Source organism: Cladosporium halotolerans (genome assembly GCF_011745625.1).
Source record: "Cladosporium halotolerans strain TM138-S3 chromosome Unknown Sca26, whole genome shotgun sequence".
Lineage (NCBI taxonomy): Eukaryota > Fungi > Ascomycota > Dothideomycetes > Cladosporiales > Cladosporiaceae > Cladosporium > Cladosporium halotolerans.
This window is the reverse complement of record NW_027191477.1, coordinates 216,505-238,712: the sequence shown is the minus strand read 5'-3', so window position 1 is coordinate 238,712 and position 22,208 is coordinate 216,505. Positions and strand designations below refer to the sequence as shown.

General features: G+C 55.3%; 8 protein-coding genes across 8 annotated transcripts; 4 read left to right on the top strand and 4 right to left on the bottom strand.

Annotated features, from left to right (window-relative positions):
• Nucleotides 1-2,050: 2,050 nt before the first annotated feature.
• WHR41_06352 (uncharacterized protein) lies at nucleotides 2,051-3,769 on the bottom strand (the record flags this gene model as incomplete). Its single annotated transcript, XM_069374957.1, has 1 exon — nucleotides 2,051-3,769. The coding sequence occupies one exon, from the start codon at nucleotides 3,767-3,769 to the stop codon at nucleotides 2,051-2,053; it is 1,719 nt and encodes a 572-aa protein (XP_069227600.1).
• Nucleotides 3,770-4,290: 521 nt separating this feature from the next.
• WHR41_06351 (uncharacterized protein) lies at nucleotides 4,291-5,751 on the top strand (the record flags this gene model as incomplete). Its single annotated transcript, XM_069374956.1, has 1 exon — nucleotides 4,291-5,751. The coding sequence occupies one exon, from the start codon at nucleotides 4,291-4,293 to the stop codon at nucleotides 5,749-5,751; it is 1,461 nt and encodes a 486-aa protein (XP_069227599.1).
• A 483-nt stretch (nucleotides 5,752-6,234) lies between these two features.
• WHR41_06350 (uncharacterized protein) lies at nucleotides 6,235-7,641 on the top strand (the record flags this gene model as incomplete). Its single annotated transcript, XM_069374955.1, has 1 exon — nucleotides 6,235-7,641. The coding sequence occupies one exon, from the start codon at nucleotides 6,235-6,237 to the stop codon at nucleotides 7,639-7,641; it is 1,407 nt and encodes a 468-aa protein (XP_069227598.1).
• An 865-nt stretch (nucleotides 7,642-8,506) lies between these two features.
• Nucleotides 8,507-9,266, top strand: WHR41_06349 (uncharacterized protein; the record flags this gene model as incomplete). Its single annotated transcript, XM_069374954.1, has 2 exons — nucleotides 8,507-8,575; nucleotides 8,636-9,266. The coding sequence occupies 2 exons, from the start codon at nucleotides 8,507-8,509 to the stop codon at nucleotides 9,110-9,112; spliced, it is 546 nt and encodes a 181-aa protein (XP_069227531.1). The 3' UTR covers nucleotides 9,113-9,266.
• A 393-nt stretch (nucleotides 9,267-9,659) lies between these two features.
• WHR41_06348 (uncharacterized protein) lies at nucleotides 9,660-11,444 on the top strand. Its single transcript, XM_069374953.1, has 2 exons — nucleotides 9,660-10,299; nucleotides 10,354-11,444. The coding sequence occupies exons 1-2, from the start codon at nucleotides 9,754-9,756 to the stop codon at nucleotides 10,627-10,629; spliced, it is 822 nt and encodes a 273-aa protein (XP_069227532.1). The 5' UTR covers nucleotides 9,660-9,753; the 3' UTR covers nucleotides 10,630-11,444.
• Nucleotides 11,445-11,492: 48 nt separating this feature from the next.
• WHR41_06347 (uncharacterized protein) lies at nucleotides 11,493-16,609 on the bottom strand (the record flags this gene model as incomplete). The annotated part of the gene is made up of 5 exons (XM_069374952.1): nucleotides 15,471-16,609; nucleotides 14,377-15,418; nucleotides 13,102-14,318; nucleotides 12,853-13,045; nucleotides 11,493-12,797 (listed from the first exon to the last, which is right to left on the bottom strand). The coding sequence occupies exons 1-5, from the start codon at nucleotides 16,340-16,342 to the stop codon at nucleotides 11,493-11,495; spliced, it is 4,629 nt and encodes a 1,542-aa protein (XP_069227523.1). The 5' UTR covers nucleotides 16,343-16,609.
• A 2,457-nt stretch (nucleotides 16,610-19,066) lies between these two features.
• WHR41_06346 (uncharacterized protein) lies at nucleotides 19,067-20,191 on the bottom strand (the record flags this gene model as incomplete). The annotated part of the gene is made up of 1 exon (XM_069374951.1): nucleotides 19,067-20,191. One exon carries the CDS (start codon nucleotides 20,189-20,191, stop codon nucleotides 19,067-19,069), a length of 1,125 nt encoding a protein of 374 aa, XP_069227524.1.
• Nucleotides 20,192-20,377: 186 nt separating this feature from the next.
• On the bottom strand, nucleotides 20,378-21,769 carry WHR41_06345 (uncharacterized protein; the record flags this gene model as incomplete). Its single annotated transcript, XM_069374950.1, has 1 exon — nucleotides 20,378-21,769. One exon carries the CDS (start codon nucleotides 21,767-21,769, stop codon nucleotides 20,378-20,380), a length of 1,392 nt encoding a protein of 463 aa, XP_069227525.1.
• Nucleotides 21,770-22,208: the final 439 nt, after the last annotated feature.

Genomic DNA, 22,208 nt, shown 5'->3' with positions numbered 1-22,208 from the left:
CTCATCCTTGGTCTATCTCCTGCTATGGGTCCTGTTTCCAGGAAGGAGACGCTCATGGACGGTTCGAGAATTATACTTTGCTGTCAGAACGAGTGTTAAGGATCTGGCCACAGGTTTTTGGAATCGCAGCGAAATCTACGAAGACCAAATGGAGCGTTATCTTATCCAAGTCTCTCGCGGTCTCTTGCAATTCCATTGGTCTACAGATGCGGTTGGGCCTACAGCGAGAGGTGCTCACCTGCTTCACGAATCAGTCCGAGAATATCTTCTTGATGGTGGTCTTGCGAGTTTGGACAATACATTGCGCGAAAGGACAGAAGCGAAGAGTCATGCAAGGTTGGCAGAAGTCTGTCAACGATCTTTCGACCTGATTCCATCGTCCGGGATTCCGGCCGACGAATCTGCTGAAAGACGGCTTCGCTTTGCGTACCCTCTATATGTGTACCTCTGTGAGGCTTGGCTTCCACACATCGAGCTTGCATTTGTTGGAGGTATGCTCGATCTGACGGCGTTAAGCCAGTTCCCATTGCAGAAATACATCTTTCTTTTCAATCGGCGTAACTCATTGCAACTAAAGAAAGACCACTCTGCCAACCTTCTCTACTTTCTGGTCATGTTGGATTGCTACGAGCTCACCAAAGCCCTGATCATGCACACCCATAGCAACGTGCATGCTAGCAAACGAGACAGATTATTGTTGTCTCGACAAGCAAAGCGAATACCTGGCCTCGAGCGACCTGATCTTGAGACATTGTGCGGCGGATACTCTGGTAGCCCGCTGCATTTAGCCGCGTTTTACGACGAAGAAGAACTAGTCGAGATTATGCTGGATCACGGAGCTGACATAAATCTCTCTGATTCAGATTACAACAGTCCCTTGTGCATGGCATCTCAATCCTTCCGTGGGTGGAAGGTCGTTAAGCTTCTTCTCGATCGTGGGGCTGTCATCAATGCTCAACATGAGAGGTCCGAGAACGCTTCCAAGAGAACCAAGACGACAAAACGGGGAAAGAGGGATGTCTTTCGGTTTCTCTCAGGCCAAGATCATACAGCGGATCCTGCCCTGGATTCCCGTCGTGATGACAACCCTCTGGTCTTTGCCGCAGCCTCCGCTCCTCTGGAGATAATACAGCTGTTCATTCGCAAAGGAGCAAACGTGAACGCTCCGGGAACTTCGGGCCCATTGCATCGCGCCGCAGAAAGGAATCTCCCTTGCGTGGACATCGTTAGAGTGCTTCTGGTCAACGGAGCTGACGTCAATGGAAGGGACGAAATGTCTCGGACTGCTTTGCATCTGGTAGCAGAGCCAGCTGAGGGAAGCAATGACTCCGATACCCGAGAAATCGTCAAGTTGCTCCTTGACGCCGGGGCCGACTTGAACGCTGTCGATAACCGAGGTCGAACGCCTCTGCTCACAGCATCAGCTGGGTCAAAAGCGAGGCTGCTGAAGATTCTGTTGCAGCATGGAGCCAATCCGTGTGATCAAGATCAAGATTCGCAAAGTGCATTATATCTGGCTGCGTGCTCTTACATTCTGACATCGCTATCGTACTCATGGGACCAACCGCCCACGAATGATCTTGCAACTTTGCGCATTTTGCTGGACGCCGGCGCAAATGTAGACGCCGTGGGAGGCGAATACGGTACTGCGTTGATCGTGCTATCAGCGAAGGGCAAATATGATGGCGTTCGACTTCTGCTTGATCACAGAGCAAGCTTAACCCACCGGAATGCGGAGTATGGTTCGGCGTCAGAAGCAGCACAAGCCGAGGGCCACACGGAAATCGTCGAGCTACTAGGACTCCATGAAGACATCGTTTGTCTCCGCGAAATGAGATTGCGTTTGGCGAGCTCACCGGGGGTGTCAAACGATTAGGAGTCGCTCACTTGCTGTGCCAGAACACTAATGTGCCGCTGTGGCGGAGACAGCGGTCGGAAGGATGGCAATCCATGAGGTGTAGAAGATTGACTGCATTTCCAAGCCAGATATTCCGCTACGCTAAATCGCTTCATACAGAAGGCAGACTGGTACATAGAACAAGCATGACGTCTAGTGTCCCTCCAGCACATCATGCAAGGTCATGCTGCGCTGACACTCGGCCAAGACCCTTGCCTGATTGGCGATGTCTCCCAAGTGACCAATGACTTTCTCATTGCCTTCCTGGAACCCATACAGCGCGTAAGGGATGTTGACTTCCTCGCAAAACTCCATGACAAGCTTCTGGCAAGCACGCAGGTTGTGTCTCGGGATGCGAGGGAACAGATGGTGTACCGCCTGGAATTGCAGGCCGCCGTGAAAGAAGTCGAGCCACTCTGGGCAATCGACGTCCATAGTGGTCCGCAGCATGCGCTGAGGGAAGGATTCGGCGACGCCGAGGTCTGCGGTTGACATGGCGAAGTGGGAGAGGGTGATTTGCACATGCACTGGCATGGTGACTGCGTGGCTGAGCAGGACGAACGCGAGGCGTGCCCCGTTGGTCGGGATGTTCTTGTAAACAGTGAGGTGACCGAACCAGATCCAGAAGAAAAGCTGGCCGGCGGCTTCAAGGTAGCGGAACCACCATGCAGGACCCTTGCGAGGCCCTTGGCCACCGAAGATATATTGCCAGCTTAGAACGTAAAGGTTGAAGCGTCCGAAACACAGAATAGGGTAGTAAAGGTAGTGCTGGTAAGGAAGCACAAATTTTGCGAAAGGGTCATAAGTCATGATGCGATCGTAGTATGTCGAACGCAAGCTTTCGAAGAAGCGGTGCGAGACGGCAAAGAAGGGAATGTGCTGAATATCTGGATCATGATCCGGGCTGTTGGTGACGATGTGATGAACATTGTGGTTGCGCTTCCACCAGCAGCAACTCAGGCCACCAAGGAAATTCGAGATGATGATACCGATGCAGCTGTCCACGTAAAAGTTGTGAGTGATGCCCATGTGACCTGCGTCGTGAACAGTGAAGACCAGCTGGTGCCAGAACATTCCGAGGAATATGCCAGAGAGGGAGTACCAACCACTTCGAAGCAAGAGATGTGAAGTCAAAGCCAGAGCAGTGTACCGGCATGCTTCGATGGCGTAGGCCTTGTAGTTGCAGTTGTACAGTCCCTCCTCCCGAATTCGCTTATCGAGGGCTCGGTACTTGACGTTGATCTCAGCTTGCGTAGCTGTATCAAGACTTGGGAAAGTCTCGATATCGTGCTGGTATTCTTGGGCGGTCCTTTCGTCGCCCTGGTTGGGCTTGTGCGGCATTGCTGGCTCCTCAATGGCGAGCGATGAAAGAGAGGTCGTTGAAGAAGTGCCACTGGCCGCGCCCACGCTGCCTTTACGCCTTCGCATACCAGAGCTCGGGCGCCCAGTCGGCTCAAAGACAGGCGAAGGTTCTCCTGAGCTTTCCTGGCCCGATGAATCCGTCTGTTCATGATCTGTCGGATCCGGCCGGATGTCCATACCCGCTTCGAGCTCTTCTCTTGTTCTGAACTTCCCATACTGGATCGGCGGCACGAAATCGGTCCATGCTCCATCGATTTTGCCAATCTGATATTTTCTCATCCATTGCTGCGTTTCAGCCGAATGAAATGCCCGCACTTCGTTCGTAGCGTCTCGCCCAACCATGTGTAGGATCGCCTTGTCGCCGCCAGGGTGGAAAGGCAACCATGCGTCTGCTTTGATTACATTGCCGTCTACAATAACAATCTTCCGCCCGTCTGCAATCAAGGCCTCTATGTCGTTGCGTGAAAGAAGTCGTTCTCGGTATGCGGTGTGTTGTTGAGGAGAGGCCATCTTCAGTGGCGTGGCCGGGGTATAGAGCTGCAAAATGAGGTATTGACTCCAAAGTCTGCAAGATGTACTGGTAGAGACCGTGGTTGCGTGAAGCCGCGTGCCGTATGTGCAGGAAGATGAGAAGGAGAGAGCGAGGTGTGGAAGATCGAGGGTTGGCCAGACCTCGAATGCTAGGCGAGACCCTGTCGCGACGAGTGGGTGCCTGGCTGCCCCACGTTTGTGGCCTGAGCTCGATCGTGCAGCGTCACCGTCACTCGGTGGTCGGCCCTGCGGCTCTACGAGCGGTTGATGTGAAGTCGCGCCGTCGCCTTCAATACATCCTCAGCGCAACCTGCTTTCTCAACTAACGCACCACCGAAATTCCTGGATCCCAATCATCCATACAATCTGACCGGGTGGATGGTGCCGGCCACTCCGAATTACGGACCGCGTCGACAACCTTGACACGGACGATCAATCATTAGATTGGACGCTCAAACTCTCGAGCATCACTTGTAATCCCGCGCGATACCACGATTACCATGGCGGACCCTCTTGGTACCATGCTCGCCTTCCCTCCCGACAAAGTCAAGTCACTTTCACCCACCCAATATGATACCAAACTCCACTCATACCTGGCGTCGCTTGAGAAACTGCCTCCCTCAGTATGGACCAAGAGCGTGGACAACAAGAGCTTACTCGAGCTACTCGATCCTGCCGTCAACAGCATCGCTTACTTGAAGAGCCTCGTTAATAACGTGGAAGCCGTTGGCAACAAAGACAGAGCGCGCCTCGAGGAGCTCTATGACCAGACAAGCATATTCTTCGCCTCATTCGACCCCGTGCAAGTGCGGTTTGTAGGAAATCTATGGCATATGTTGTGGGACTGGGCCATCAAATGTTCCAGCCACTTCGGGCTCATTGACCTGAGCGTGCTCTCGACCGCTCTCCTCCGCCTCGACCCTTCATCCGCGACCTTTACGACCCTCCATCTGAGTCTCGTTCAGCAAAGTCTGGCACTCGGAACACCCACACAAGCACTTCCCATTCTCGACAAGAACATTTTCGCCTACCCACAAACACTTTCCAAGAGCGTTCCGGCAGAGACGGTCAGTGACGAGCATGAGTTGAGCAACGCGTTCATCACATCAGAATCAGGCTTCTCTGAAAAGGTGGTTCCGGAACATGTGCTGGAATACTATCTGCTTGGCGCTCATGTCTACATTGGAACGCGCAATTACCAACGAGCACGCCTGTTCCTCGAGCACGTCATACTCTTCCCTACACAACAACATTGCACCAGTACACTACAAGTCGAAGCGTTCAAGAAGTGGATCTTAATAGGTCTGCTCTCAGAAGGCAAATCGTTCCCTTATCCACGAACTGTCGATGCAGTAGTCTGGAAGAACATCAAATCTGTGGCCAAGGCGTACGATGCACTTGCAGACAGCTTCGAGAAGAGGGACTGGCAGAAATACCAAGCAGAAATGGATGTAGGTGCGCAAATTTGGGCTGATGATGGCAACACGCGTCTTGTCGCGGAAGCTGGACATGCGTTGGTCAAGTACCGCGTGTCGGACCTGCAGAAGACCTATGCTGTGTTGCCTGTATCGCGAGTCGCTGCTCATCTGGGCTTGTCACCTGAAGAGACTCTTAGCACTCTCACCCAGATGATGAGTCAGGAAAGCCTCAACGCAACACTTACTCAGGGCGCGACGCCAGAGGAGGGCATTCTACAATTCCACCAGCCATCATTGACAGCCACTGCGCCTCAATCGGATTTGGAAGCCCAGACGAAACGCATCGAGACACTAATCGCAGCAGTCCGTGATGCGGACCGCCGCCTCCAACTCACGAAGGAGCACGTCGCCGTCTCGAAGCGCAACAAGAGCGCTGCTGCTCCAGACGCCGAGCTGGCAGATCAAATGGACCTGACGTGGGATGCTCCAGGTACGAGCAATGGCCCGAATGTGGGCGAAGATGACGAGGATATCATGTCGTAGCGCCGCCGCGATTGCATGTTTGAGCGACGCGAATGGGAGGTACAGAACAAGTTCCCACTGGGTAACTTAAGTAGTCCTCTCTGCAGCTGGTATTTGGCAATCAGCAACGGCAGCGTAGAGGCATAAAATGCGGGCATTAGCGATGGAGCAATGGCGCCTTTCGGTGCAGGTTACGAAGCATGAAATGAAATTAATGGCATGGCCCTGTGGTTACAAGCACTGGCTGAGTTTAGCTCCACTGCAAATAGAACTATGCATCATGGCCAATACAAGGTCTCTCTCACACATGGTACCATCTTGACGGTCAATTAGTGATTCGGTAAGTCGGTGGTGCTTGAATATTGAAAGGTGAAGCCATTCATAAATCCGCTTTTGACATCACCGAAAACGCGACTTCCAGCTCAGCGCGTTCTCCGCGTCTTCCAGCCATAAATCCTCAATCACTCCACCTTGCAGCGCGAGCCTCACCAAACACCTCACAAAATGAGCTACGCATCTACTCCCGACCCTCATCAAGGTCGCCGATCTCCCAAACGAAAGCGCTCTGAATCCCTAGACCCGCCATCCGCCTATCACTCCGCCGCCTCAACACCGTACCCACCTGGCCTGGACGGCGCATCGGAGCATTTCGCTTTCGCATACGAAGACGACAATGAAGGCGATGTGCAAACACCGGAGATCCCCGAAGAGCTCCGCAGCAGCGCAGAAGGCACGCCCGAAGCTGGCGCAAAGAGGAGGAAAGTCGCCGAGCGGCCACGCAGCCTCGATTATGCACTGCAGTATACTCTCAAGGGCCACAAGCGCGGCGTGGCGGGCGTGAAGTTCTCGCCGGACGGCAAGTGGTTGGCGAGCTGCTCAGCGGACTGCACGCTTAAGATCTGGTCTGCTGCGACGGGCGCGCTGCAGCATACGCTCGAGGGTCATTTGGCAGGTATCTCGGCGTTGTCGTGGTCGCCGGACAGTCGTGTGCTAGCTTCTGGGTCGGACGACAAGCTTATTAGGCTGTGGGATACGACGACTGGAAAGGCGCTGCCTGTGCCATTGGCGGGGCATCACAACTACATCTACTCTCTGGCTTTCTCGCCGAAAGGCAACATTTTGGTATCTGGGTCATATGACGAGGCGGTTTTCCTCTGGGATGTGCGGACAGCACGTGTGATGCGCTCATTACCCGCCCACTCGGATCCGGTATCTGGTGTGGACTTCGTACGAGATGGAACATTAGCTGCAAGTTGCAGCAGCGACGGTTTGATCAGGATATGGGACACGGGCACTGGGCAGTGTCTGAAGACGCTCGTGCACGAAGACAACGCGCCTGTGACGAGCGTGAAATTCTCACCGAACGGACGATATGTGCTGGCTGCTACGCTGGACAGCAGCGTGAGACTGTGGAATTACGTGGAGGGCAGGTGCGTGAAGACGTATCAGGGTCACAAGAATGAGAAATTCAGCATTGGCATATGCTTCGGAACGTATGGCACGACGGCGCCTGAGGAGAGCACTGCGGATGCGGAAGTACAGCAGCAATGGGCGCTGGCTGCATGCGGTAGCGAGGACGGAAGCACCGTACTTTGGGACGTAAATTCGAAGGAGATTCTGCAAAGATTGCATGGCCACGAGGGCACAGTGTTGTCAGTCGACGTGTGCGCACAGGATGGCGCGATAGCCACATGCGGACTGGACAAGACCATTAAAATCTATCGGCGGAGAGCAACCGCTGTCAATGGTCAGGCAGAAGGCGGTGCTGAGCTCAAAAAAGAGCAGGACGTAAAAAATTCCGAGTCCACAGAGGAACAAACGGCAATTGGAGGTGGAGGGGTCAATGGAACATCGCAACATGTCCATGATCAACAGACGACAAAAGAGGATATCACGATGGAAGAAGGATGAGCCTTTGATACAGCGAGGCCTCCAGCATACCGCTGTATGATCCTTCTCGTGATCTCGTCCAATTACAATACGAGCAAGCCGACAGACTTCACATCCCCTTTGGCGATCGCGGATCTGCAAGACTCCGCATACTGCAAAGCCACACGCGATCTTGCTCTAGGTTCCAAGTGAACCACGCGACATTAGAACATCGCTCATTTTGGAAACCAATGTGTATGGCTCGCGATTTAATTAACACGTGCGCCACTGATTGCCAAAGCATTCCAGCAATGTGCGCCAGAGGGGTCCGAGCGGTGTGAATTGGCGAGCCTGAAGGTCGTAACCAATTGCATTGAAACATTTACCTGGATATTACCTCAGGCTCCAGCTCTCAGAAAACTTTCATTTATCCGGTCCCGCTCTGTCCTGCTAAGTCACCTTGTGTGAAGTGCCAACTGAGCGCTATGGATCGATGGCTGTGCAACGATCCTCAAGTTCCTGGGGCTGAGCATCCTCAGCTGGGTCGGTTAATAAGCTTTCAGATCCGTGCGACTCTGGACCTAGCGTGCACCTTTAGACGCAGATAGTGTAAACTCCAAGAATCCTTGAGGTGCTTATCGAGCCAAAATGCCCTCGAAACTTGGAATATTGGACTCTTGAATTGCTTGGCTTCTGTTGCCTCCTTGATCTTCACAGCTGCTGGCTAGTCTGTGGCAGCGAGGGCGTCCTGAGCCTTGGACAAGGGTAAACGGCTGAAGGGAAGTAAATCAGTGCATTGACAGGTTCAATATACATATAACCAGCTAGAAGGTCCGCCTTAGGGAACATCCGATACCACCGCTCCAACCATTCAATCCCTCCAACCGTACTCAGACGATCAGTAACCATGCAGCAACTCTTTCGATTGATCATCTTCGTATTACTCGCTGTCCTCCCCTCAGCACTTGCCAAATGTGTAAGAAATCTCCATTTTCCTCCGACACATCCTCCCGACTAACAGGACAACCCAACCCAGAAGACAAGACACCGCACCGACAGTGACCACAAGACCAAGACCAAAACCAGCACCGCCTCCTGCCCGACTAGCCATGTAGCCTACAAAGACAACGGCGAAACCTACTGCTGCCCCGGCGCCGTCTACGGCGACGACAACAACCTCTACTGCTGCGTCGGCGCGGGCCCTGGCGCACCCAGAACTACCTCTCCTTCCACTGCCATTGCCACTTCACGCTCTACCCTCTCAACGTCAGCCAGCAGTAACGTAAACTCCCCAACAGTCGCCCAAATGTGCAGCACGACCATCTTCTTCTCGCAACGTGACTACAGCAGCTTGGCGCAGGCTGCTGCCACGAGCCTGTCATCTGCGTCTGCTGGTAGATCCGGCGGCGCGGCGGCTTCGACGAATAGCAAGGCCGCTGCACCGGCTATGGTTACTAGCGGGCCTTTTGGGGGTGCGCTGATGGTTGCTGGTGGGCTTGTTGTGGCGCTTTAGACTACTGAGACGATGTCCGCAGACGAGCAACGTTGGACCGATGAGCTATGAAAGATTGAGTTACGATTCTGCTGGCGAGGTTTTGGAACGATATACAATTGAAGTATGCCTATAAGCTGTACCTATCGAGTTTTCGCAAAATTGGACGTTCCGCGTTACTTGCTTTCTGCGATTATTGTGGTGTTGACGAACGGAATCAATGACCGGGTGAAGCTGGAGAGAGGATTTCACTAATCAACACAATTCGACGCCACGGGACAATCCATATCCCCGCAAAGGCAGCTGATCATTATGATTTGCTGATTCAGAATGTAGGATGTGATCGCCAAGCCACATGAATAAATGCTGGGCTTACAATACGATGTTTAAGGTACCAGCGTCGGACGACGGTACCCCAACCCTAACCCTAGCTACCCCAAACTAGGACTCAACTCCAACATCAACCAACGTCTATCTCCGCTTAAATCCTCCGGGATTCGGCGCTAACCTCACTTCGTATCCGCGAGCTAGCCTTGTCATCACGTTCATGATCCTTCAGAATCGATCAGAGATATAGAAATCAGGCCGTGCCGCCATTGAGGTAGGATGAGATCTCACAAAAACTATCCGCCCTCTCGAAGGCCAGCTTTGAAAGAGAAGCCATGAAGCCCTCACAGCCCGCCAACGCGAAAGAACCAGACGAAGCTCACCGTCGCCGCCGAGCACACAAGAAATCACGACGTGGATGTGCTGGGTGCAAGTTACGGCGAGTCAAGTGTGATGAGAGCAAGCCTGCGTGCGCGAAGTGCAAAGCATTTGGAATCGAGTGCGAGTATGAAGGGAGTGCTGCCGGATTGACTTTCGCGGGCGAGAGCTCGTTCAGCTTCAACGATAAGCCGGCGAGCACTGCTATTGCAGCACAGCCGGGAACGAGGATTGACGGGAGAGCATTTGGGGTTGTGGAGAGGACGCTGAGCCGGCAGCTGGCGAGGTGTCGCCCGATGGGCCAGAATGCCGTGATCGTCGGCAACATCAACAGCTTGCCCAGTCCGCCAAGCTCGGATGGTGAAGATGGTGGGGGCGGTCTCTGTTTCGGCATGGCAGAGCTGGAGATCCTGAAGAGGTTCAATGAACGGACTGTACTGTCCGTTGGAACACACCAGGCTGCCAGAATCTATCAACGACAAGTCTTCCAGTTGGCGTGCACCGTAAGTCCACTCCATCCGTCTACACCTCTAAACGGCTCCTGATCCCAGGACCAGTATCCCTTCCTAGAACACATCGTCATAACCATAACCCTCCTCCACGACGCCTACCTCTCCAACTCGCCCCAAATCTCCCGCACGATCCTCTCCCACTGGTGTCGCGGGACCTCCAAATTCCAACAAAAGCTCACCTCCCCCATCCACGAGCGCGACAAAGACGCCCTCTGGGCCACCGCCGCCCTCCTCGGCGCAATCCAATCCGCCACCATCGAAGCCCGCTCGCCCTCCGAAGCCTGGCCCCTCCGCCCCGCCGACCCCTCCGACTTGGACTAGCTGAAAATGTCCGACGGCAAGAAGGCCGTCTGGGCCATCGCCAACCCTTTACGACCCGGGAGCTCGTTCCGACACGTCTCGAACGGCCACGGCGAGCTGTTCAGGCCGATGCTCGAGCCGAGAGACTTCTCGCGCGAAGAGCGCGTCGCCATGACGCGCGATTTCAGCGACTTCTTCGATCTCGGCCCAGACGCTGTTGACCAGAGCGCGAACCCTTATTACACGACGGCCATGGGCCTCGCGCGCCTGCTGCATGTGACGTGCGACGGCAACAATATCACCGAGTTCTTCGGCTTCATGATGCACATGCCTCCGGCGCTGAAAGACCTGCTGGCGCGGAAAGACGCGAAGGCGCTGCTGATGGTCGCGTACTGGTATGCGAAGCTGTACCGGTATCAGTGGTGGCTGTACCGGCGTGGCTTGATGGAGGGGCAGGCGATTTGCATGTTTTTGGATAAGTATCATGGGGGCGATGCGCGGTTGCAGCGCATGTTGGTTTGGCCGAAGATGGAGTTTGGGCTTGAGACTACGCGTGATGAGGGTGTGGTGGGGTCGCCTTCTTGGCTGAGTGCTGCGACGGTGCTTTGTGTTGTGTGAGGCGCTCGGGAGGGCTTCATCTGACAAGGGGCTCGTGCGATTTCGCGGACTTGGAAGCTGCAACGACTTGTCACCTACCAGTGGCTCTACTCCAACGACATATGAAAGTTTCTTTGAGAAGCTTATTGACACATGAGATGGTAATCAGAATATCTTCAACAGGCGAAAATTGTACATGTTAATTATAAGATATATCCAACACTTTTTGACCCAAAGAAAACCTCAATCTTTTTATCAACACAAAAAGAGAAAAAAAAACACCCTCTTTAGTGCTGCTTCTTCCAAAACTTGTTCACAATCCACTTAAGCCCAAACCCCAACTTCTGCAACTTATCGCTCTTGCCCTTCGCACTCGACTTCCTCACCCTAAAGAAATAATACAAGAACGTCGCGAGCGCAATGTTAAACGCAACGTAGGCCCAGATGAGCCCGAAATTCCGCCAACGGTCCGCCCAGAAAATGTTCGAGCCGCCGAGATACTGGTCCGCGACGCTGAGCCCGCAGTAGCGGCAGTCGGCGGTGGCGGACGGGTTCTGCAGCGTCCCCGGCGCCTGCGCGAGGTACGGCGCCATGTAGGCCTCGCAGGTCTGGCCGGCGGGCGGGTCGAAGACGGAGACCTCTGCGTCGGCGCAGACGACTTCGCGCCCGGAGAGCATGGCGGCTGCGATGCCGCCGACCCAGTAGGTGAGGGGCGAGACGCGGTACATGAAGATCCAGAAGCCCGGGAGGGCGTCGGGGGTCTGCATGACACCGCAGAAGATGAGGGTCATGGAGAAGAGGAGGGTAAGGATTGCAGAGGCGGTCTGGGCGTCGGGCATGGCGGCGATGCAGAGGTGGCCGAAGGTGGAGGCGTAGATGAAGAAGACTATGCAAAAGAGGAGGACGAGAGCCTGGCGCTCGGAGCTCTGGACGCCGACGACGGGGTAGTAGAAGCAGGCGAAGGTGAGGATGCCGGCGACGATTTGGTAGGGGATTTCGACGATGACGTTGGCGATGAAGAAGGCCTTCCAGCTGTAGGCTTTGCTGGGCCTTTCGCGGACTTCGTAGAGGGAACGTTGGTCGACGAAGAGAGGCATGATCTGGTTGACTAAGGTGGTGAAGATGGTGGTGACCATGAAGATGGAGAAGAGAACGTTCTGCATGCCCTGCTGACTCGTGTCTGCGTCGTAGAAGGAGAAACCGATGAAGATACCAGCCGCGATGCTGAGTCCGAATTTGGCGAGGATGTAAGATGGCATGCGCCAGTATTGTTGGAAGGTGCGGTAGGTGACCTCGACCAGCTGCTGAGGGAATGGCATGGCGAATTCGGAGTGCGCGCTCTCGTCATCGTCCTTATCGTTGACGTTAGACTTCTCGCGAGCGATCTCATCAATGCCATGTTGGACCTCGCGAGCTTCCTCGCTGGCCTTCCAGGTCTCAAACCAGTCGTGGTTCTTGTCGCCAGCAACCTCGAGCATGTACTCAGCGGGATTTTCGTCGTCACCGCAGCGTCTAGCGCCGTTGTTCGCGAAGTAGTCAAGGAGAGTGCGTGAGTTTTGTCCGATGTCGCCGAAGTACACAGTTTGACCGCCCTAAATTTTGGTCAGCATCAAGGCGCTGAGAGCAGTATACGTGAAGATTGCTCACCTTGCGCAAGAACAAAAGCCTATCAAACTGTTGAAACAAAATAGCTGAAGGCTGGTGAATAGTGCAGAGAACAGCCTGGCCGTTATCCGCAAGCTTGCGGAGGAATGCACAGATAGCCCACGAACTCTGGGAGTCCAGACCACTGGTGGGTTCGTCCAAGAACAAAAGCAACTTCGGCTTGGCAGCGAGTTCACTGAAAAAGTCAGTATTTCTATTTTTCCAAGACGAGATCAAAAGGTGATCACTTACACTCCAATCGTCAGAAGCTTGCGCTGCTCAACGTTCAGACCCTCACCGGGAACACCAACAACGGCCTCGGCGAAGTCTTCCATGTTGAGCATTTTGATCACATCCTCGACGTAGTCGTACTTCTCCTTCTTGCTCACGCTCTTCGGCTGGCGAAGCATAGCAGAAAAGCGAAGCGATTCGCGGACGGTAGCGGTGGCCATGTGGAGATCCTGCTGTTGGACGTAGCCCGTCTTGCGCTGGAAGCTGGAGTCGAGCGGCTTGCCGTTGACGAGCATGTCGCCGGTGATAACGCCCATAGAGGTGCGCTGGGCGAGGACGTCGAGGAGGGTCGTTTTGCCGGCACCGCTGGTTCCCATGAGCGCGGTGAGGGTGCCGGGCTTGACCCAGCCGGAGACGTTGTCCAGCAGCCTGCGAGGGTTGCCTTTGATCTCGATGTCGTAGGTGACGTCGCGCCAGGTGAAGATGTCGGTCTGCGGCGGGATGACGTTGACGTCCTCGCCTTCCTTTTCGGTAGACTGGGCTGATTTCTCTGCCGTGCCTGACTCGGCGTCGGATTGCTTGTCCGCGTTCGTCAGGTATGCGGGAGCGTGGCCACGGCGGAAGACGAGCACCTCAGCCGTGGAGCTAGTCGAGGAGTTCAGCTCGACAGCGATGAAGTAGAGAGCCAGGAAAGCGAAGAGGAAAGCGAGCAGGATGCCAAAGTTGCGCCAGACGTGCGAGTAGTAGTAGCTGTACTGCTCCGCAATGAACGCATCGCCAGACACGGTACGCTGGCCGGCAACTGCGCCTCGCGAGGAGCAGATGAACGAGTCGCCAGTGAGAGAAGGGTAGGCCGGGACGAATTGCGAGCAGGTGAACTGTCGGCCGTGGAACTCGTTCGCGATCATGATTTCGAAGGCGTAGAAGAGCGGATTGAGCCATCTTATCCAGGAGAACCATGCGCCCATGTAGCTCACAGGCACGACGAATCCAGTATAGATGACGATTGCGAGTACCATCACACCAGAGAGCGCCATTGCTTGAGAAACGGTCTTGGTGACGGCTGCCATGGTGCGGAAAATGGCCGCCATGACGAAGGTTGCCACGTACGCGATCAGGAAGAAGATGAAGAACTGAGAAGGCTCTCGGCGAAGTCCAGCCATGAAATAGATGATCAGATTGAAACAGACGGCTTGAGCGAATTTCAGCGGGATGTCGACGACTATACCGGCGATGGCCTGGGGAAGCTGTTAGCGATATGAGGGACCCAATCAAATATTGTGAGCTGATACACACCTCAGTTGAAGGATGATAGAATGCATATGATTTGTGCTTTTCCACAATCGGCCGCTGTGCATAGAGAGAGTTGATTTCGGAGATGGCACTGAGGGCGTTGAGCAAGACCGCGAAGAACAGAACAGATCCCTTAGCGAAGAAGCCCGCAGTCGCGTTCGGTGTACCGTAGAAGACACTGCCGACGATCAAAGCCATGATGATGTTGCCGATGATTGGGGTGAAAGTAGACGCCTTATCGTTCCAGATACGCTGCACCGCTCGTTTCATGTTGAGCTTGATCTGCATCGGAACTGAGACGACGTAGGGCGACTTGCGTCTGGTGTGCTGTGCCTGAGCATCCTTCTTCGATGCGCGGAACTCTTCGAGCTTGCCAGCGTCACCGACTGGGTATTCTTCCTCGTGCGCTTGGATCTCTTTGTGAAGTTGTGCGTAATCCGGACTGCGCCTCCAGTATGCCTCGAACTCGTCCGGTGTTCGGGGCACCTGCTTGTCGTAGCCTTCTCTTGCCTGGCGTTCCGATGGGTTGGTGACACTAGTCAGGAAGTCGCCAGTAGTCTGACGGGGTGGGCAATACCAGCCCATTTCTTCAAAGTACTGCTTAGCGCGCTTGGTAGGACCAAAGAAGATCTGTCTGCCCTCGTAAAGGACCACAGCTTTGTCAAAGAGATCGTAGATAGCTTGACTGGCCTGGTAGATGGCAACAGCGTGGGAGGAGCCCACCAGGTTTGCAGTCTGACGAAGAGACTTCGTGAATGTCAGAGCAGTAGCGGAATCGAGACCTCGAGTGGAGTTGTCCCAGGCTGCAAATGGCGAGCCAGAGAGTGCCATCTCGGCGATACTGACACGCTTGCGCTCGCCACCTGACACGCCACGGACGAAGTCGTCGCCGACCTTGGTGTTGTACGTGTGACTGAGACCATACACAGCCATGACAATCTGGGTGACGTGCTTGACAAACTCCTGGCGCGAGACGCCTTCGATACGATGGCTCGGCGCACGCAGTGCCGCAGCGTGCTCGAGAGTCTCTCCAACAGTCAAGTGCCTAGCGGAGATCAGTAAAGCTCAGAGAGTCAATCAAGAGATGCTAGACTTACGGGAAGTGTTTGTCAACCTCCTGGTTGTAAACAACCTCACCCTTGAACTCGCGCATCATCTGTTGCTGAAGGATGCCGTTGTAGTGAACCGTCGACTGCTCGTCGACTTGAAGACCGTGCATCTCGCCAGTCATAGTTTTAAGTAGAGTGCTGCAGCCAGAGCCTGGTCTTCCCAGGACGATGAGCATCTCGCCACTCTTCATCAAAATGTCGAAATCGTGAAGAATGGTCTTGGTAGGCTTCGAGCCAAAGTTGAAGAACTCGCCGACCCTCAGTGGCGCCATCAGCGTGCTGCCGACGTTGTTCTGCAGGCTCAATGCTGAGCCAGTGCCACGCACTGTGACATTCTTCATTGTGACACCAGCGCGGGCGATCTTGATGTCTTCCTCATCAATGGCGCGCATGGTAAATCGGATCCATTTGTACAGATCGAACTTCGGGCTGCTGGGATCGAGTTCGGGGGAGCCCATCTGAATGCCCTCAAGAGTATTGGTACGCTGGAGACCATCGTTTGCCACCGAGCTACCACGGCGTGCGTAGAAGGACTGGTTCCTGGAAAGCTGAGTTGCGATCTTGGTGAGGGTGCCAGCATCAGCAGCGTTGATGGGCTCGATGAACTCATCAGAGGAAGAGTCGTCTGCGACTTTCGACGTCTCAATGGGGTCTTCAGCGGCCTCCTTGCCTTCGCTGGTGATGTAGCCCGACTCCGGTGCCGGCGCGACACTGTTAGAGGCATTGTTGTTCAAGGTATCGCTGGTCGTTCTTGAGACGGTGTCGCCGTTGCCAGAGAACTGTGCGTTTTCGTCCAGACCATCTGGAAGATAGGTCTGGCGACCAGATGCGGTGCGGATGATACCGCCCGTGGACGACATGGCGTCACGGAGAGTCTTGTGTGGTGATAGGGTGGGCAACAGAGGAGATAGAGGTGAGGAGAGACGTATGAAGAGGAGGGCCCTGCGACGCAGGTATATGAACACACACACAACGGGCGCTCCAAACTCACCCAAACGGGAGCTCACAGCTTTGACAAAGCTTCTTGGCCGTTGTGGTAAGCAGTGCAGACAATCACCTATGACGCCAGCGCCATGTACCGGATAGCGTTTGACAGCGCCAGCTAGTGGAAGACGGACCTATGTTCTGGACTGCTGCGCCAAGTGCAGATTGCGCTACGATCTGGCGTGCTGGGAGAGCGACGGGATTGGCAGTCCCGAGGAATGGGAAGTGTATCGCTCCAGCAGCCGCTGTTATGCACTCGGAGCAGAGGGTCTCAGCGTCCGAGACAGGCGACCCAAGCGCGGCCGGCGGGAAGGTTGGAGCCTGACACCCGCCCCACGGACGGTCAGCTGCAGATATCTCCGCTCGTCACGAGAGATGCGCGCTCCATCGTCGTACCGTCTCACCACTGCTTACGCCCAGGAGAGCTGGCCGTCTGCGTGATGCGTGCAGCGAATTCGGTGCCTCGCATCGCATCGCATCGCATCGCTTTGCCGATGGCACTCGCTGCGGCCGTCAGCACGCTCGGGCGCAGTGCACCCGAAGACAACATGAAAACGGCGGGCCAGTTGTGCAGTGGCTCAACCCCCAGAAACGCGAGGTTAGTGAAAGTCAGGAAGCCCCCGGAGCCCGGCGGAAGGCAGCAAGAGCCGCGCCCGTTGCGAGCCCTAAACTTCTGCGGCTCCGGATTGAGCTTCGCCCGCCGGGCCAGGGCGCTGGGGAAAACATCGTCGTCATCCTTCCCGTCCGCATCTCTTACGCGTCGTCCAATTGATCATCTTTGACTCCGTTCCGAGTGGGTGTTGAAGTTCCGAGCACGATGCCTGTGCAACAGGGTCTGTAGTCTGTATAGAACCATTCTCGACCTCCCGGACTGCATACGTGCCCTGTAGATACACTTTTGGCTTTACAGGCCGCGACGCCGAATCTTCCACCATGTCATCGCGCATGGAAGCATACTGGCGCTCTACAATAGCCTGGACGCCACAATCCATGGCATTCGACTAATTCTTCTATCGATGCTCCGCGGCAATCTGCACAAGGATGTCATTGATCAGTAATATCCTTAAGGCTGAGATTGCGCGTACGTACGCCACTGGCGAACAGTGCTCGAAAGACAGTTGCGGTGGCTGCATCTTCCACGTGCCTCACAGCCAGGTACCAATTCAAAGCAGAGATGGATCGCAGGCCGTCTCCGCGCTGAATCCCTGGATCTGTCCAGAGGACAAACTGACGGACAAATACATGATCCAAACTCGGGCCCTGGAAGACTGGGCCTGGGACTCAAAATCAATCGTCACGGTGCCTGCCCTATGGAGGAAAGAGCAGCAAGAAGAAAATACACTGCTCCAACAGAGCCATCGTGAGCCAACCAGCCCAGCTTCGCATCCACAACACTGCTGCGCCCTTCGATGGACGCCTCCTAGCCTTCACGTTCAAGCTCCACTTTTCGACGTTGAGACACACGATGGGAGCAACAAGATGACGGCGGACAGCGACCGCGCTCTGCATTACTTCAGGTCTAGGGCAGATCTCCTTTGCATAAACCCAGCGGAGCGGATCGGCGCAAGGCTTGGCATGCACCTCTCGTCTACATCGCCTCGCACAGGTACTCCACTCTCGACATCTCATCTGTTCCATCGCTGTCTCAAGCTGCCGCTCATCGTCGTTCCGCGAAAATCAGGCAAGGCGTCATCGTACGTATGGAAGTGACACGAAAGTCAAATGTGGTGAACAACGTTACACCAGAGAACGGAAGCGACGTGCGATTCTGGAGTCCTACTTTCGATGGCGCTCTCAATGTTTACATATGGCCGAAGGGGAGCCGCGGATGCGCTCGTCAATCGATCCATCGAAGTCGTCAGTACGCTCCAATGGTTTGCGTGAAAAGGCCGACAGCACAGAATCTGGGACACGATAGACCCTTGAGGACAGCACAGCGCAATCCCACGCTCTTCACACACCATCTCTGAACGCTCACTCACCGAACATGACGGCCGTCAAACCACGAACCCATACGCGATCGCGCAAAATTCGTCGACTCTGTTGCATCCGCTTGTAAAAGAACGGAACTTTGTCTCTAGTACGTCCATCACCGACCAGAGAGGAGCAGCCAAACGGCCTTCCGTTCTCATCCATCTCTGCTCTTTCAGCACCGATTGTCCGGACACTGCTTCTCAAACGATCCTGATCGTAGTGCTCTGAGTAGAACTACGAGCCCGTATCTATCGTTTGCATAAAACTTCCATCGTCCCGTAAAAGGCCTACGCGTCTAGGTAGGGGGTTTCGCGGGTATGCAATGTCTTCACGGAGCGAACGAACGGTAATCTACTCGTCAGACGAGGGTATGGCGAGTTTTATGTTTGTTGCGAGCTTATTTGATGGATACGGTGTAGGCATACGACCCCTTGACACTCTGGAGAATAGAGTCATCTGTACAATTGTCGCTACCCTAGGTTCTATACAATCCCACCTCGAACGAACCTCGACTCCTCAGGGTATGAACACCGAACACCGAATAAGTCAATAACGCCATATCAACACCAAAACCAAAGCCGAGCCGAAAACGGATAATTACGTTCAACCATCATCCTACTCAACCTTCACCCCTCCCCACCCTCCCCAACAACCGCAACAGTCACCCTCCCCCTCCTCCCGCCGCCTTCCAACACAACCGGCCTCGGCCTTCGATACGTGTAACCGAAAAACGCCCTCCTCTTCCGCATCTCCATCACCTTCTTGCCCACCACCACGTCCCGGAGCACCTTGTCCCGCGGCCTCTTGCGCTCTCTCCTCACCCCACAGCCCGCCGTCTCCTCCTCACCCTGCTGCCGCTGCTGCTGCAAAAACGCAACCCTCTCCACCCTCCACCTCCCATAAGCCGCGCCATAGTGCTCCCGGACCCTCCGGAACTCCGCATCCGACAGCCCCTGCAAGCCGACCGCCGCCTTCTCGCTCTCCGCGCCAGCCACCCCACCCTCCCCCTCGCAGCTCTCATACCGCGACGACTCCTCGCTGACAATATCCGCCTCGTCCTCGAAGTACTTGGCGATGCTCTGGCGCTCGCGCACGCGCGGGACGAACGGCGGCGCGCGCGCGTGCAGGCCCGCCCACGGCACGCCGCGGAAGAAGGCGTGCGCCTTGATCTCGTCCGCGCCGTTGGCGTGCACGTGGCGCAGGTTCGAGGCGCGGCGCGCGAGCCCCGGCCCCTGCGCCTGCCGGTACTGGCGCGAGGAGAGGCGGGCGTCTTTGTCGACGAGGATGGCGCGCATGAGGTCTAGGGCGCTCTTGGAGGGGGGCGGGAGCCAGAGGCGGGAGTCGCTGGAGGGGCGGGAGTAGCGGTCGTGGCGGGGGAAGGAGAGGGTGGAGCGGTGCGCGACGATGGACTCTTTGGTCAGCTGCCGGTTTTCGCTGAAGAAGGGCGTGCGGCCGTAGAGGCACTCGTAGAGGATGATGCCGATGCTCCACCAGTCGCAGCGGCCGTCGTAGGGGTGGCCGAGGATCACTTCGGGCGCCATGTATTGGCTTGTGCCGACGACGCTGCGGGCGAGTTTGCGCCGTTCGGTGCGGTTGCGGTAGTTGAGGAGGCCTTCGCGGCGGGCGTGCGATTCGGGGTCGCGTTTGCTGTGCCTGGGGGTTGTGGCGATGTCGTCGTCGAAGTCGGCGGCGCTGGACTCTTCGGCGAGGTCCTGGCTGTCTCCGGCGATTTTGATGTCGAGCTTGTCCATGAGGTAGCTGCGTTGGGTGGTGTAGTATTTCTGGCTGTGTGACCAGTGCCCGTCGAACGCCAGTCCGAAATCGGATATTTTGAGATGCCCCGAAGCGCTGATCAGGAAGTTGTCCGGCTTGATGTCTCGATGGATCCAGTTCATCTTGTGCACTTCTTCGACGCAGAGGATCATTTCCGCCACGTACTACCTGGCGACAGCCTCGTCCAGCACATCTTCTCGCAGCAGTAGGCCCAGGAAGTCGCCGCCGATCATGTACTCCATCACGAGGTAGAGGTTGGTATTGTCCTGGAAGCTCGCAATTAGGGGTACAACCCATCGGGAGCCCTCAGCATTGACAAGGAAGTCACGCTCCGCTCGCAAGTGACCTTCCTGACAGCCGCGCAGCATTTCAGACTTGCGGATGACTTTCATGGCGAAGACGTCGGATAATGGCTTCCCACATGGCAGAGCCCTGTTGACCGTGCAATCATTGCGATCGATGTTGCCAACGCTGGAAGTCTCCTTCTGCTCTGCATGAGCCCGACTCCGCTCAGTCACCAGCCTGACCACACCGAAACTGCCTTTACCAAGCACGCGGACGACGTCGTAGCCAGCGATAGAAATGCCTTTGACGCCATGACGAGCAATCGAGCTAGACTTCAGCGCACGCGTCTGGCGCAGATGATCGTTCTCCGTACGCAACCACTGGCACCGAGCTCTGACGCGCTCTTCATGAGCCACCTTGAGGTCAAACAGATCCTGTTCGAGGCGTTTGCGACGCATCGAGCGAGGAGAGCTTGGCTCGTGTAGCAAGTTGTTGTATTGGGTTTCGAGAAAGGTCTTCGCTGCTGCTGCGGCTTCGACGGTGGCGATTGATGGTTTCGCTGTGATGACGCTGTCTTGCTGTGGGATGAGGAGGAATCGACTGGTGTCCTCTTCGATGGGAGGAAGCAGCACGTCATCGCCAGGTGAAAGTAGTCGGGCGACGAGTTGACCCTCGTCTGCTTCGAGGCGTTTTGGTGAGGAGAACGAGCGTGGAGATGAGCCGAAGGAGGTTGCTGCAGTCGACGCAGTGCTGACAGGAGAAGCACTAGTGGACTGCGCAGATGCTGCTCTAGACGGAGCAGTGCTCGGAGGTCTTGTCGGTCTGCCCGTTGTGATCATAGCCGTGTCGATATACGGAACAGCGGGCCTTGCGCGCACATTTTGCCGATGCAAAACCGTATCAGTCCCGTTCGTCATGTTCAATTTGCCATTCAGAGCTTCAAAGCATTCCGAAAGACGGTGTCCGAGTCTGCTCCTGCGGAGTTCTCCACTGTCACTAGAGCCGAAGTCTTGATAGCTCTGAGATCCGTCGAAGGGACTAGGGCTTGGATCTGCGAAGCGGACAGACCGCTTTCGCTGCGGTGGGAGGGAAGCGGGTGGTGGTGCGATTACTGGTCGTGGAGGCAAGTACTCGTTTGAGCCTTCGCCGAACGTGTATGAGCTGGCTGGCACATGGTCAAGGCCACCGGTGCTCGGCCATCTTGGTCTAAAGGTAGATGGGAGTTGGTGGCTGATCGAGCGTTTCCCCGGAGCAGGGCCAGAAGACTCCATTCGAGATCTGGAACGATATCCTGCACACTGGTCAGTGGGTGGAGGGAAGTTGCCAGGAGAGGGCAGAGCGTACGGTTGATCAGGGGCAATCTAGAGGCGAATGCAGAAACGCTGCGTTGTACCCTTTTGAGCCGGCTGACGCTTGTGTTTGTGTCTTGCCCGCTACGGCAGCTATTCGTCTCGATAGCAGCCGGAGACGACCTGAACGATGCAAAGGAGGGAGTACGAATGAAGTAGCGAGATGCTTTTGTCTTGAAGCTGCGTTGTTCAGGTGGGTTGCTGGTAGGTTCTTCGCTGGGACCAGCGTGCTGCATCTTTCATTACGTCGTTGAGATGCCTGCGGAGGAAAAATGATGGATTGATTGATGAGTGGTGATGGTTATTCAATGATCATGTGTGTGAGAGAATCTGATCTCAGCAAATAGTAAGACTTGACGGG

Coding starts and splice junctions, on each gene's coding strand:
- WHR41_06348 (XM_069374953.1), top strand. CDS start 9,754: ATGAAGCCCTCACAGCCCGCCAACGCGAAAGAACCAGACGAAGCTCAC. Junction 10,300..10,353: donor TCTTCCAGTTGGCGTGCACC/GTAAGTCCACTC, acceptor TCCCAGGACCAG/TATCCCTTCCTAGAACACAT.